Source organism: Venturia canescens, chromosome 7 (genome assembly GCF_019457755.1).
Source record: "Venturia canescens isolate UGA chromosome 7, ASM1945775v1, whole genome shotgun sequence".
Classification (NCBI taxonomy): Eukaryota; Metazoa; Arthropoda; class Insecta; order Hymenoptera; family Ichneumonidae; genus Venturia; species Venturia canescens.
Window position 1 is genome coordinate 8,124,772 of NC_057427.1, and position 15,698 is coordinate 8,140,469.

General features: G+C 41.6%; 1 protein-coding gene across 3 annotated transcripts in view; it reads left to right on the plus strand.

Moving 5' to 3' along the window:
* The window catches only part of LOC122413646 (lachesin-like), a 259,378-nt gene that overhangs the window by 96,683 nt on the left and 146,997 nt on the right, over positions 1-15,698 (plus strand). The window contains exon 1 of one of the 3 annotated variants that reach the window (XM_043424134.1): positions 1,157-2,070. The exons of the other annotated variants lie outside the window; for them this stretch is intronic. Within the exon in view, the coding sequence (XP_043280069.1) occupies positions 1,659-2,070 (412 nt within the window). The 5' untranslated portion in view covers positions 1,157-1,658. Of the gene's footprint in view, positions 1-1,156; positions 2,071-15,698 lie in introns of those variants that run through there. 3 annotated transcript variants of the gene reach the window in all.

Here is a 15,698-nt window from a genome sequence, read left to right on the forward strand (position 1 = left end):
GTTGAAACTTTTATCTCGTTTTATCCTAGCGCAACGAGCTTTCGTCTCGCACCGATTTTCGTCTCGTCGAATCACATTTCAATGGATGTCGATCGGAAATTACATTTTCTTTAATTTTTGTTTTTGTTTAGGATACTTTTTTTAATCTTCAGAAATCCAACGCTTCATCCTTTTAGAGGAATTGGATCATCGGGAGGTTTAGAGAGAATTCTTCATCCTCAGTTTCGTTATCTCAGGTGTCGTATGACCCGAAAAAAATGTACGAATTGATGGATTTTTTTGAAGCTAGAAACGAAAACTCTTCGCAACTTCATTGCGAAAAATCTACCAAAGAATTCTTCAAAAAAAAAATATGAAAGTTTTTCAATTATTAAAAACGAGTCTCAGTAGTAATTGAAAAGGTCATTAAAGTTCGTCCGTATAAAATTCATCTTTTTTGGCTAAATGGCACGTCGAAAATGAGGGAAAACGATGAAAAATTTTGGGTTCTAGTACGAAAAAATGCCACTAGTCAAAACGGTGTGGAGATGAAATCAAGAAAATCGTAAATTGAAGATTTCGGGAGGGTTAAAACGATCGATTGACATGCTGCGATTCAAGTAGTTGTTTGTAAAGAAAAGGGTGTTCTGGCATCGTCCGCAGATCTTTTGAAGGGATCGATCGGTATCACGGAACAGTTGAATGCAACGCCGCTGTTCTCCGCACTTCCCATTGGTTTCGGAGTGCCCGTAGACGATGAGTTCGGAGGGAAAAACCGCGAAGAGATCGCGCCGAGGAAAAGTTCGTAAAGGAAAAAGGGCCACGGGAGAAAAGGGCGAGAGAGCGCTAAGAAGAAAATAAGTCGGAAATCTTAATTCGGGGACTCCGCCCTCGTCGTCGTGAGGGGCGGCTCCGTGGTGTCGTGGATTGGTCCTCGGGTTTCGCGGGGGTTGCGTTATCGTCGGCGTCAACGGACCTTCGCGCTTACTCTATCCGCGGATGCGCAGCGCGCTTTTCGCGCTTCAATCCTCGCACCCATACAGAACCGTGGATGTCCGTGTGGGCCACACACGTGCAGTTCACACGAATACACATACACGTGGAGAAACAGTAGGCGAAAATGTGGCGGCGCGCGCCCTCGGAGTCACGTCGACGACGACGAAATCCCCCACAGACGTCGAGTAGTCGACGCCGGGCGTCTCGAGCGAACGGCCGCGTGTTTACGGATCCGCAAATACCGCGTCGGTTAAATCGTGTTTATCTCGTGCTACGTTGTGATTTTTCCCCCTTAAAAGCTTCTTCAGTAATTGATGAATAAAAAATAAACTGCGAACATCTTTATTGGTGTGATTGTGCGTGTAATTCGAGCCTGCAAACGCTGTACGTTTTGGAAAATAATAGTTTTTTTTGTGAAAACACATTTTTCGAGATGTCGACGTGAGGATAAGTCGAGCGCAGCATATTTCCATCGACCAAAATCGTCGAAATGATTCCGTTTCGTGTTGTTAGTTCGAAATTCAACGAAGCGAGGATTTAGCTACGGGATACCAGAAATCTCGACGCAATTTTTTTCATTTTTGTTGAAACAAAGTCGGGACTAAAGAGGAATTTGTTTGGCTTTGCGAAGAGGATTCCGAGACGGATAACCGAGAGGGGGGGACCCAAACTTGATTTTGCCGATGGCAAATCGACCTCGGAGATTCGATGACCGATCGGGGCATGCTGGGAAATCTAGAAACTTCCGGTCTGGCTCGAAGCGCATCGAGAGTCCCGAGAAAACTTTCGTCGAGTCACGTGACACCGGGAAAATGTTGTTTTCGAGCCAATCTCCTGACTCCCCCACGTGCAGACCCGAGATATCGTGGGCGATAGATACCGATATGGAATGCCAGAATTGGCGAGTCTCCGGACTCCCCGGGAGCCCTGGAAGTGGAGCAGAGACTTTTGAAAATCGTGAAAATCAGTGGAGTTTTTCAAACGGAAGTGCTTTTGTCCTCCAACGTATTCTTCGATTGAGAATGACGTCCCTACTTTTAATCCTGTGCTTTATTCTACAAACAACGAGACCGACGAGCGCCTCTGTCACAACCGGTAAATACGAGAATATTTTATTTTTCATCGTGCGTTCGTGTGCTCGATTTCGTGGGCAAAAACTTTAGGAGCTCCTCGAAAAACCAGCGAAAATCCTCATCGTTCAGGCTCCTTATTGCAATTCCTGAAACTTCTCGACCCTCGCGATTACCCACGAACGAATTTTTTTCAAAGTGCCAACGACACGTGACGCCCTGAGATAGCAACAGTTCAAGTCGAAACCTCGTTCCAGAGGCTCGTGGAACTGAAAAAAGTGGAAAAACCGTCGACGAGATTCCAGAGGCTTTTATCGGTGAACGATAAAGGATCCAGTCCATTTTACGATCGACCATATTCGAGCGAAAAAGCTTCGCGTTCAGTTTCGAGAGATCATTGTCGCAAATGCAGCGCTTTCGTTTCGAATGTTCGTCTTTTATTGTGTTTGTTTGCGGACGAAAGATTGGTGGTTCTGGATCATTTTGTTCAGACGGCACAGTCTCGCGCCCCGATCGATCGCAATTCCACAGATTTCAATTGCGAATAAGCAACATGGGATTTCGACTGTCCGAAATGGTGCAGGAGGCCATAAATAAATATCATACGAATTTTGTACTCGCGATATATCGTGACAGGGAGCAATCTCCATAGAAAGCGCACACGTCAGAGAGAGAGAGAGAGAGAGAGTGAGAGGGCGAGGGAAAGTGATCTAGTTATGTCCTCTCGAAACGCCAGTTCCTGGCTTTATATATTGACCGTTGGAAATTTTACAGCCAATTTCCGTTCTCGTACCGGTTACATTTAGTGTCGGTCAATCGACATTTACGAATGCGAGTTTCCAAAGTTTATCGCGATCGCTTCTCTCGAAAGCTCCTGCACGCGGGTTCCAAACTCTTCCCTTATCGATATATCAATCCACGCGTTCAACGCACGCGACATTCATACAGGATCATTCAAAGAGCTCACTGGACCATAAACCTCGTTAACAGCCCCCCCCCCCCCCCCCCCCCCCCGAATCACCTTCTTTTCAATGCCTATCCACGTTCCGGAAACAACGTTTCACTGTCCATAAAATAACCTTCGAATCTCAGTGACAGCAGTTTTCTCGATCCCACAATCTTCATGGAAAAAAATGATCAAAGTCGTCACATCGGATGAGAATTAAAATCGATTGAAAATCACCTTCGACGAAAAGTTCGTAGATCATTGTACCTCCGGCTGAAAATCCTTTCGCGACAACAGCCAAAAATTGAAAAAACCATGAAACCCAAGTTGACTATAAACGGTTCGAGGGATTCAATTTTTTAAATCGAAAGTATAGAAATTCAGCTAAAAAATGATTCCCGAAACTTTCGACCGGTTCGACACAAATCAAAAAATAAAAACGTGACGATGAAAAAAGATAATAAATCCCAAATAAATGCCCAAAAATAGTGTTGCTCAAAATGGCACGATCGTGCTCAGAGATCCAGAAACCTTGGACGTTATTGCGCTCCTCGTAAACTGCTAAAAAATGTATTTTCTCATAAAATTGAACAGAATCGAGAAATGGAACGAATTATTATTGTATTCTGAAACGACCTCTATATTTATGCGTATGTATATCGCGTATACTATCTTTATACTTCCGCAATGTATCGAATACGCCGGTACGAAACGTAACCTGCTGCGTTCGGTTCATAATATATATAGAGATACGTGTATGAACATGGGGAAATGGACGCGACGATTTAACGGCCACGCCGGTTCTCTCGGATCAGCTGGTAATCTCGGGTTTAATTTCGGTCACATTAAATCAAGAGGAGAGAAACACGAGGGAGAATTAGAGGTGAAGGAGAGAGGGCGAGACAAAGCTGAAGTGAGAGAAAGAGGGAGAGAGACGAATCCGCGGCAGAGTTCGTTAAAGGTCCGCGGATTTACATACGGAACGGTATAGATCGTTGACACCGATTTCCCAACGTATTATATGGTTTAGAGTACATATTACCTTCGAGTATCCCACCCCTGATTCGCCGCGCCTTCCTCGTTTTGTTATCGGACTTTAATGAATATTTCAACAGATTTAACTTTCATGCTATCAATGGACTCTTTTCCTCGTTTCCCTTTTCCGATCGATGTTAAAAGCTCCTTATTCTTCCGGCGAATTTCCGTTTTTCACGGACGGAAAAAAAATTGCAATGAGAATATGTTCGGTTGCCACGTGCTTTCAACGAGCATGGGCGAGCTTAATGATTGGAGGGAACAACGGTTTTTGGTAATTGCAATTGTGGGCATTTCGGGATCTGTCAGTTTTTTTCGTTCCCTGTCGTTTTTACTGTCTTTGGGTAACTCTGAATTTTAAGTCAGCCTGCTGGACTAAATAATTTCGCGGTAGATTCTCCTCGAGTCGAACACAAGTCTGAGGAATCGGGTTGATGCAACGACAGTGACGGCTCTTCTAACTCGGAAAATAATTGATAGAAAACGCGTGCAGCAGCTCTGGCTGCTCTAGAACCGGAGTCTCGATTTTCTCTTGAGAGATCGAGACTCCATTAACAAATTGTTTCATTTCACCGAGCACGCAGAGACACGAATAGTTTCTAAGAAAAAGTCTGTGGGAGGAAAGTCCACCGTTTGGCATTAATCGTTCGAGCTCCATTTTTCCTCCGCCAAGAAAATTGAATTAATTAAATCTTCGAATCAAATGAGCTCAACGAGCGGGGAGCATTGGAGATGAAAAACTTAGAAGATCGAGCGTATCGCTTTGTTAAAAGCGGAGGCAATATTTGTCGTCTCTACAGACGCTTGTGCATGCTCTGATTTGTGCTAAAATAATCTCTCCTCGCGCACAAGAAGCAGCCAGAAATGAAGGATGGTCGAAGAAGGACCGAGGACGCGGCACGAGCGAGAGACAAAGAGGGAAAAGCAACGGCGAAAGAAGTCGCAGACACGAGATAAACTAAAGCGTCAGGAGCTCGACTCCTTCAATAGTCACGTGCTTAACGCACTACATAATTCATGCGGACAGAAGAGGAAAGTATATACCTGGGCTCGTAGAATTCTCCAGCAAATTCCCTCTCTCTTTCTCTTTCCTGACTCCCGGATCCACGAATCCCAAATGCGACACGAACGATGATTTTTTTCCTTTGATATTTACATTCGCAGTCGCACAGAGAGAAAGAAATATATGTAAAGAGGATAATTTTTCATGAGATTTTCATATTTTCACGAATGTTTTTCAACATTGGGAGTAAAGAGATAAAAATTTTCAGAAACGAAACGATAGTTTAGCCTCACATAACTTGGGGACGAATTAACCGAATTTGTTGAACGAAAAATTCCACTATTTTATCATGACACGGTTACGTGACCGTAGAAAAAAGGGCTCGATAATAAAACTTCTAGAATTGCAAATACATTTTCTCCGGTTGAACGGATGCAACCTCGAATCCGTATCTCTGAGGGGTGCTAAAAACTTTTGTCGCGCGGTTGGAAACATTAATAATTGGTATTCAGAACGTCGGTGGAATTTCGCAATGGGCTGGTGTACCTTCTATTAATATCACTCTCCGGGGTGGAGTTTCGTACAATTGTCGCTTTCGAATCATCGCGCTATCGAGGCCCGTTCTCAATATTGTATAAATAATTCCCCTTGGAGAGGGGAAGGCATTGGGAGTGGAGAAATGTGTAATCTTGATTTTATTTATCAAAAAGCTCTGTGAGAGTGTTGCGCAATGGAACGAATCGATAAACGCGGTTTTCTTTGAACACGGTGGATTTGAATAAATCGTATGACAAACTCTCATTTTTTCGCGACACTCCAACGTCGTTCCTTACATCCTTGATTCCTTCTTTTCACACATTTTTTAAGGCCTTTACCTGTGGCTGATCGAACATGCAGATTTATGGAAAGTTTTTCGATGCAAAATTAATCCGAAAAAATGTTGAGCACGCGGAGGACTTTATGAAATATCTTTGGCCAAAAGAAACTTCCCAGCATACGCGCTTTCGCATAAATTTATGCACAATAGACTTGAATATTCGACGAATAAATTGGAGAACGCGATGCTCCTTCCGTAACAGTGCTAAAGATATGAACGATCTCGCTTCCTCTTGTTCTTCCTTTCCATTGAACTCTCGAGGCTCTATCATCTCATTCACAGCAAGCTTCACCGCGATATAGCCAAGCCGTTATCTAATTTTCGATGAATTATCAAAGGAGTTTGATAACACACAGGGGAGAGGCGAAGCTGAGGCGAGGGAGCGAGCAGCCCGATCGCGCGAGTCTCCAGGATCCTCTCTTAACGCGAGTGCGCGCGTTCGACCCCTTCGGCATTTTCGATACACGTACGGTGCAAATTTCAACCGACCGATAAATCTAAACACCCCTCTCGCTTATTTTTATTCTCCGATAAAACTTCTACAAAGCGTACCAAAGCTTTATCAAAATGAAAATCTACCAAAATATTAGCTTAAGCTCAATCTAACCGATACACTTTCCTCAATACCCTGAATAATGTGCTCGTCAGATTTTATTTATGCAACGCAATTTGTGCTCGAAATTTCACGTGAAGCTTTACTTTTTTCGTTCATTCTATTTCAACAGTATTTCCAAGCAATTTCATCATTTGCCATGACAAATTTATTCCTTCTGTTAATTTATAAACCGTGTTTTCGTAAATATGCGAAAAGGAAGAACATCAGCTTCATGCAAAGCGAGATTATGCAAATATGAATTTGATTGTTTTTATTCGAGTTGTTCAGGCTATGTAAACCCTTTGCTTTCTTTATAAAGGCTTAACCCCTAAAATACGTCATTATTGGGTGGAATTTATATGAAATATAACAAAATGGTAGAATGAAGTTCAAAATGTGTAATCAATCTTTTTTAATAACTTATCACCACTTTTAGCCAAATTTTCGGTATATTTTCAAGGATACTTCAAAAGTACAAAAACATTTTTTTAATGTGAGAAATACTAATTCGTGCATGGCTCATGCCGCAAGTCATGTCTGCAACAAAAATTCCAAATTTATTTTCCATTTTCGTATATTTTCTTTCCATATGAAGCTATAAAAACCCGAAAAATTGCGAAATTCTATATTTACAGCACGTTAAAGTGATATTTTTCTTCCCATTAGAAGCGTTTTTTTTCTAATCTAAAAATATACTAAAAATAACTGAATTGAATGGATTAAAACTTGGAGAGGCCATAAAAATATATCCAAAAATGTATTCTAAAAGTTTCATTAAGCTATCATCATTATTCTCAAGCTGATGTTCCTCCTTAAAAAAAAATAAAATGCAAGTAAAGTTTTCGTTCATTTTCACGTTCCCTGGCACATTGCATGTCTCTAAATTTAACGTTTCTCCGGTATTATCATCCCAATAGTCTCGATTTCGCGAGCACCCCCTTCCGTTTTCTCTTCACGATGGCAAATTATCGCGCATAGCCCAAGGGCTACCATCTGTTTCGATACCGTAGAATTTTGCCCTCTACCCAATCAGTTATCCCCGTGCGTATATATACTTAGGCAACCCGGTACGAGCGCAAGTTATACCCCGCCAGGATAAAGGGAGAAAATGTCCTTTAATCTAATATCTATGTACGTGTCCCCGAGGGCACTCGTGAACTACCCCCTGGCGAACGCCTCGACGCGCCCTCCCCTTTCTTCCACCTTTCGAATCTTCCAAAGGAAAACAAGAATAAAAAAGGGAATGTGCAGTTCCACCTTTTCCGCCAAATGGCCCACAAAACTCTCACTTTTTTTACTCGATCCACGTTAAATTATCTTGATAATCGTATGTTCCCGGTGGGATCGACGAGGCCGAAATGAACGCGACGATTCTCCTCCAGATATATCACGATCATCCATTAATTCAACGACATTTTATCTCGGAAATAACGAACTTTAGGAAAATCGAAAATCTTGCAGTCGAGATAAGAGTTTGACTTTTATACGACGAACGGTTAGAGACTCTTTACTGCCACGTTCTTACTGTACGTGCTAATGAACTCTACGTTTTCTACCTCCCATCGACATTTTGTTTGTACCCTCGGATATATTTAGAGGCTCATAATTAAGGGTCGAAAGTACTACAAAAAGTTTTCTACACCACTTGATAACAATGCCCGTGCAAATATCGATTGAGAAGAAAAATAATCGGCGAAATTCAAACCAAACTCATCGCAGGTATCCAACGACAGTTGAATTAAAAACGAATCGCATCGAAGCGTAGGATAAGTAAATTTTCCTTATTAATCACTCTTCATTGAGTCTTTATAAAAAATTATCGAAAATTCGAGTCAACTCAAAACGGAATTCCAAGAATCCTCTTCTTTGAACTTTTCAGATTTTATTAAAAATTTTCCATGGAGTTTACCCTTAGAAGGCGAAAGTCCATTAATCTTCGCTTTTCCCGAATACGTCATTATGTTTTATCAGCTTCCATTTCGCCTTCGATTCCCTCCTGGAGGATCCCCCCACATTTGGACCTGTTTGTACCCTCTCAAGTATTTATTCGTTCATGAATTTGTTGAAGTTTTATGATGACAAGCGGTTGGTGCTTGGGAGAGTCGGAAAAGGCTACAATTCGATGTGCACGAGATTACGAGGTGAATCTCCAGATAAATTATTCCATTAAGTGCAACTCCCCCTCGTCGTCTTTCGAATCCCTTTACGCGCGCGCACACCGTTTGTATTCAGACACGCATCGCTATATATCGTCAAGGCTCTCAGCTGTGACAAAACCATCGTAATTTCGCAACTGTGAGGCCGCATCAGGTCCTGCGGTGTTCCCGGTTATTGGCTACGGATGGTATTATGATGGGGAAAAACGAGGCGTAACGCGCCCGCCGCGACACCGCGCGCCGAGGAAAACGAGAATGGGCGGCAGTTCCATCTGTCGTCGGTTTCTCCTCGGCTTTATGTAGCTACCGGGACATAAACGAGGGTGCATGTATATATTTCTTACTTTAGGAATGTCCAGGTTTCATGAGTTTTCGTGCATGACGCAAGTTAGGGACGGTTTATTATCCAAAAGGTGTATTGACGAAATAAAAGTAAAAGTATGAACAGAGTTCCGCGATCTAAATTCGCCAGATTTTTCAATCGTATCCGCACGTCGCGATATTCCGTTAAAATTTATCTCCAGTATACTAAACAAATTTCCCGACGATATTCAGTGGGAGAATTCGATAATAAAATTGTTGGGGGACACCCCAGATTGTATTTTTATCGACAAAAAATTTGTGTTTCGTTTTCTACGGGGATGACCGCCCACTGTTTTTTATTTTCGACGCTGATAACTCGGCGGATGAAAATAGACAGCGACGGAGAGCGTTGCGATGTTTTGGGTCGAGTGCATCGAAACGTTTCTGAATGTGAAAAAATGAATTTCATCCTCGCTCAGAGGAGATTTTAAGTTCAGCGGGTAAATAATCAACTAATATCGTATGCTCTGCGTTGAAAAATTGGAAGGTATCATTTATCGTTGTAGAATGACGAGCGTTGAGTCACCACCAGGGCATTTAGTGAGGGGCGGAGACACAAAATCAACGATAAAATGACGAAAAATTTCAATGTCTTTGGTGTAACCTTAAATGGAAATTGGTGACCGTTTCGAAATATCTATGGATACGTGGGTACACGGATCCTGGTATTTTTTCAAGCCGCACCGCCGCTCATCGGTCACGCTTTAAACGCCCGTTCATCCCCCGGCGGAATGAACGACGTGACAAAAAGTACCCCTGCCCGGTCACCACCGCGTATGTATATGCCGATGCAATTAGATGGATACGTTTGTATATAAATATAAGGTTCACGTGGTCCGGGATAAACATACATTTAGAAACGAAACCGCCCTTTTCCACCCCTATTTATATATACACATAATGTGTTGAGGGTGGAGAGTGACAGTCACGCAGTTTTCTCTCCGGCTGTTCAGCGGACAATTTATGTCACGGGATTTTCTACACATACGTTTAAACTGAAAAACAAAACTACGCGCAGTCGAAAGTTAACTCGACGCATAAAATTGAAAAGAAAAAACAAAAAGTAGCGTTGGTGATTGACTGCGACCGGTGGAGTTTGAAACTCGGTAGTTTTGTTTGATCGGAGAGAAAAAATTCGCGTACAAAAATGATACGTTAATTAGATATTAAGGGAGAAAAATACGAAATTCGGCCAGTTTTTCAAAGGCGGTTCTCCCAATTTTTCGTCCCCTTTTCACTCCCGCCACAACGATTTATCTCTGATAAAAGTATTTTTTTAAGAGACTCTTGTCAATGTGCCGAAAATAGTGAATCGAGTATTCGAAGGATCGGTTGGACTGAGTCGCCAGGGGGAAACTTGAGGCGGAATAAAACTGGGAACATTTGGGGCGCATTGAGAGCCGGCCCTCTGCGTGAGGTTGCCCAAGGGAATCGCCGCTTCATGCATTTTATATTTCATCCGACTTTGATTCTTCGACTCCTCAGGCTCCACGTACAGCGCCGCCGGTTGCTTTTTCCCTTCGCCGCTCCCAATCCTTATCTTCCCTTTTCCCGGTGCTCCCCCGTGGGAGTAATCCTTAATCTTTAATCGGAAATTATCTTTCAGCATCTATACCGTTTCGGTATTGAGCTTGAAATATATACTTGTATATATCATCTCTTAACGTTCGTACTATTTTATCGCGTGTATTCCGCAGCTTCACGTTTTTCTCCTCTATATTGCTTTCATTCGTCTTTTTCTTCCTCGATCTGCTCTGCTCCGCGCGCGGGTATAAAACGCTCTTTTGCCCCATGGAGCATCTCACACTGTCCTCGCTCGCGTTTATATTCGCTCACATACATTTCTCTACGTATATGAACGTGTGCATATAAACGCATTGATATCGAGATCCTGTGACTCGACCTTCGGTATTCGCGACGAACCGTATCACGGTCGTAACAATCCTAAATTTTTACAGCCTCGCGAGAGATTTTCATGGGATCTCCGTGTCTCTGGACCGCGAACGGATCGAAACGAGGTTGAGCGACCAACGATGTTTCGATGTGAAAATCATTTGGGTAGATTGCGAGAATTACTTTTCGACTTGGCCGCATCCAATGTGGAGTGAATTTCCTTCGTAAGGTTGGATTATTCGGTCAGTTAATTGTTTCGTTACGAAGTCTCGTTCGTTCCATTAGTGAGCTATGAAATTAGTAATTAGGGGCGCAATTATGCAATGCTGTTGAATTATCCTCAAATTCAATTATTTTTGTATCTACTGGATATTCGAAGAGGATATTCAGCACTTTTTCTCGTCTTCGAATAATTCATCACTCGGTAATAGTTCATATTTGGATTATTCTATTTGTAGGTATAATTCACACTATTTTTCCTACTACTTCGTGGCTTCGATAAATGTCTCTGAGTAACAAGGGACAATTCGAATCGACATAAAAATAGAAACTTTGTTAAATTCTTCAGGAAATCTGTCTGGTCGACCGAGCAAGTCGAAATAAAAACTGTTCCGATTGGTGAAGTTAACTGTTCAAACCCCACAGTTTTACCTCCTCCTTCGAGACAAATAAACTTATTCGAAACCCCATGAGCATCGAATGGTTTTTACCAAGTCGTACAAACGTTCATTCGAAATTTTTTTAGCGACTTTAGAAATTTTTTCCACAACAGCTTATCAATGTTCATGAATTTCGTGCACGGAGAAAACGAGGTCGAAAATTCTAGAGGAAAGTACTAGGAATATAGTACTTCGGGGATACGTACTGGATTGCAGCATTGATTCGAAGAGCAGTAATAAGAATTGTTCTGACCACTAAAAAGACCCGTAAAAAGACCAATACTCATACCGTTTATTCAAACGACTCAAGAGTCTTTCTCTCTTTAAGCACAGTAAAAAATCTTTTTAGTCACTTCAAATGTTTATATCGTAAAGTATGCTCGGGCAATCCAAAAAAAAAAACTATGCTAATTATCCTCGAATGAGTTACTCCAAGAGCTTGAAATAAGTTGACACTAAATTTATTTGATATTCATAACTATGTGTTGAAATTTCTTATCAGACTTTGTTAACTCGATTGTGGATTCGGAGATCCGGAGACTCTTTGATTCAAAATCCAAATTTAGTGCTTATTGAATATTATATGCACTCCTGTAACTGTATTTCCACCAATTTTCCTTCCCTTTGCTGTAAGACATTCCACATATCAGATTCCATTGACTGTCTCCCACTGAATCTCGCCCCCGATTTCCTTCTCCCCTCGAGCGCACATATATAGGGGGATACGCGATACATTTATTTTCCCGATTTTCTGATTCTTTCTCTGCCTGTCCTTTTGAGGGGATTTTTTCATTTTGTTTCTCGGTGAACGCTAACCCTCCTGCTCCAGTCCCTTTGCAGTTATTTCTCCTGTAAAAAAATATATCGAGAAGAAAGATCAGATATGCGACTGCAGCTGAGACAACTTTCCCCCTCTTTTCTAGACTCTCATCCCCTCAGAATAATCTTCTACACGTTCGCTTTGTGACTTTTATCCACTTGTTCGACCCTCACTCGCGTGGGTTTTGTACACGCGACTAAAATATTGTCACCGCCGAACGGGACAACGGGATCTCGTCTCGTTTTCATTAAAACCACACAAATCTTTTATTTCTTTATGACTTTTCTCATTAAAAAATGCATCGAACTTTTTTTGTATTATTGTGTGATCTTTGCAGCTTTGGAGTAAGAATTCGTTTGAACGAAACACGAGCTCCATAGATACTGCTAATGAATGTTCAATTACGTTGATTAAGTCCTCACGAAAAGTTGCAGGTAAGGAATCGTCGAATCTCATAAAGGAAAATCTTTCGTTTGAATAACAATACTTCATTCGTACGTTCACTTGTTTGAAGAAATAAGTAAAAGCTCGAAGAATCGTTCCACGGAGATAAGAAACAGCTGGGCTCATCTGCTTTTACTCCGGTTAATAGCGGGTGTCTAATGAGGAATTTATGAAAATTAATTAGCGCGACATTCGTAGGTTAATTAACGAGATTCATTTAATGAAGTTTCGTGGCTGTTCGTTACCTTCGTGTAATTTTTATGGACTTTTCTGTTGTCGAAATTTCACGAGAGTCTTACAATAAAAAGGATTCACGTTTCAGCGGTGTTCGTCGCGTGCTTTCCGGTCTTTTATTATTTTCATTGCACTTTAATTATCTTTTTCCATCATCAATGCTGACAACTCTCATTTTTTGCTCACACCATAATCTCAATTATCAATTCATGGATCGCGAAGATTCGAGTGATAAAACAGGCCGAAGCGATTAGTGCGGAAATCTTTGTCGACTGTTTCCAGAGTGTTTCATTCTCTCGTCTCGTAATCCCTTACGAGAATTTTACCCGCAGTTTGTTCCATGCCAGAAATCCACTTATCCCATTCCTTCGAGCGAAACGAATGAAAAAAGAGTAGATCCGATCTCCGTCGATTCGTACATTTGTCTGTTGCTTTGTTGATGGTGAAACACTCCATTTTTTTGCTGACTTGTTCAGTCCCCTCAGCCACGATGTTTTTTCTCCATTTGAGGATCGCCTTTATTCCACAAACTTTTACCAACGTTCAGAAAAGTAGATGCGACGCTATCTCCCAATCCGCCAAGTCCGGCGAATAACCCTCTCCAAAAAAACTTTTCCTAGATACGGTGTCCGGTGTATTTTATCCTCTTACCGATGTCATAAAATGTTTTCTTCGAATGTAGCCTAACTTCCACGATGCTCGTTTCTCGAATGACGAACATACACGAAATCTTCGATTCCACACAAAGTTTTTCAAAACACTGGCCACGGTGTCGAACATTTGCGCAACGATCCAATTCTCAAAGTAGCGAGTTCGCATCCACGAGTGTACCGAACGACGAAATTTTCGCTCCACTTTTGAAGTGCAACTTTTGTACAAAAACGAAATATCGTGTCCCAGGTCGACGTTCGTGAGCATTTTTTCGATGGCCATTTCCATCCTGGAGGCTCCAATTAGTTTTGAATAACTCGCTTCCCATCTTCTTCACCCTCTCCATTCATTTTTCTCTCCACTGTAGCACTTGCCCCAGGAATAATTCGAGGCGAAAATGAAGGCGAAAAAATGAGTCTATTTGTATTTTTCAACTCGTTTTTCCCCACTCGTTTCGGAGACAGTGACAAAACATATAAGTGTTAAGAAAATGAGAAAGGACCAGGGGAAGACTCGGTCGGAATCCTCCTCGCGATCTTTTCCCAGAGCTTACAAAGTTTCCGCAATACTCAAGTCCAACGTTTCCGCTTCGTTCGCTCCTTCCTTTCTCTCCATCCTCCGAGTCTCGGGCCTTTTTCTCTTCTCCTGAGCAGCGCACACTTTCCTTCGATTTTGCTTATCCTCTGAAGATTCACCAAGTTTTGTAACGCCTGTGCTCGTGGCCGGAGTTACCACACCCCGATCACGTGCCTCAGACAAATAAACACTTTCTCTTTCCTCCTTTTTCTTCTGTCTATTTCATATTTTTCTCGAGTCTAGAGAGAATACGCGTTCCCATCGAAGCTACGCTGTTTGTCGTCTCCTTTCGTCGCAGAAACATTTGCGAAGGTTTGTCGAGTTTTAAGCGATGCACGGAATCCTCTCGCTCCATTTTCCACGCCGATCTAAAAGAAAATCATTTTCATTGGTGGAGTGAGAATCCTGCAAATGAGATGAGCCAAGACGACGCTGCTGCTGTCCCTGCTCGAGCATCAGTCCAGCGACCATTCCCTGCAATCCAAACCTTGTGCTTCGATTTAATTTTTCGTGCTTCCTGGCCAGTATCCTTCCGGGATCCTCGCACCGTGGAGTAGTCGAGCCCTTTCCAATTTTTGGCATTCTGCTCGAATTCTGTGAATACGAGAAACGTGTCCGGATCTAAGCTTCGCCGGTACACACACTTCGAAGTATTGATATTCCTGATGTTTCGAGCCAGATTTCTTTGGAAACCTACTCCTCCCGTTGTGCACTGTGCATACTACCGATCGGGAGAGAAAAAGCCTCGAGATATTTTGAAAAAGGTATTTTTCTCGCGTACAAAATAAGATGAAATTTTCTTCAGTTCTTTTTTGTTGAATCTTCACTATTGGAATGGAAAAAAGATCATAAAATAATGGTGGATGACGGTTGATCTGTAATAAATGATCTTCGGTTTCAGAATTTCTTAAATTTTTTAGCTCTACATTAAAAATTAGTTTTTTAAAGTCACTAAAAAGTAACTTCCCTCAATGAGCTGAACGACGATATTACAAACAATCTGTACTTTATTTAAGACATGCTTCCAATTTATTGCATAACAAATTATTTATTGTGAAAGATATATATGTCGGAGAATGGCACAGAAATAAATATCACAATCACGTAATTTGTTCACTTATTTATTGAAGTATTATAATTCAGTCACTCTTTGAAATTATTATAATGAAATTTATTGATTTACATTTCGATAAACAAACTCAATTAAACATTTTATTTATTTATGAAGCGTTGTGATCTCGACGGCTGTTCGATTCGTTCTCGAACGTCTTTGATTTCACTCGAGCGTTCTGTTTTTCGTTGCTTAGCAACGTAATTTCAATGCTCTTCGAATCTCGCTCGACGCTTCATTCAATTATTTTTCTATCAAATGATGCTTATCATGCATACTACGACATATAT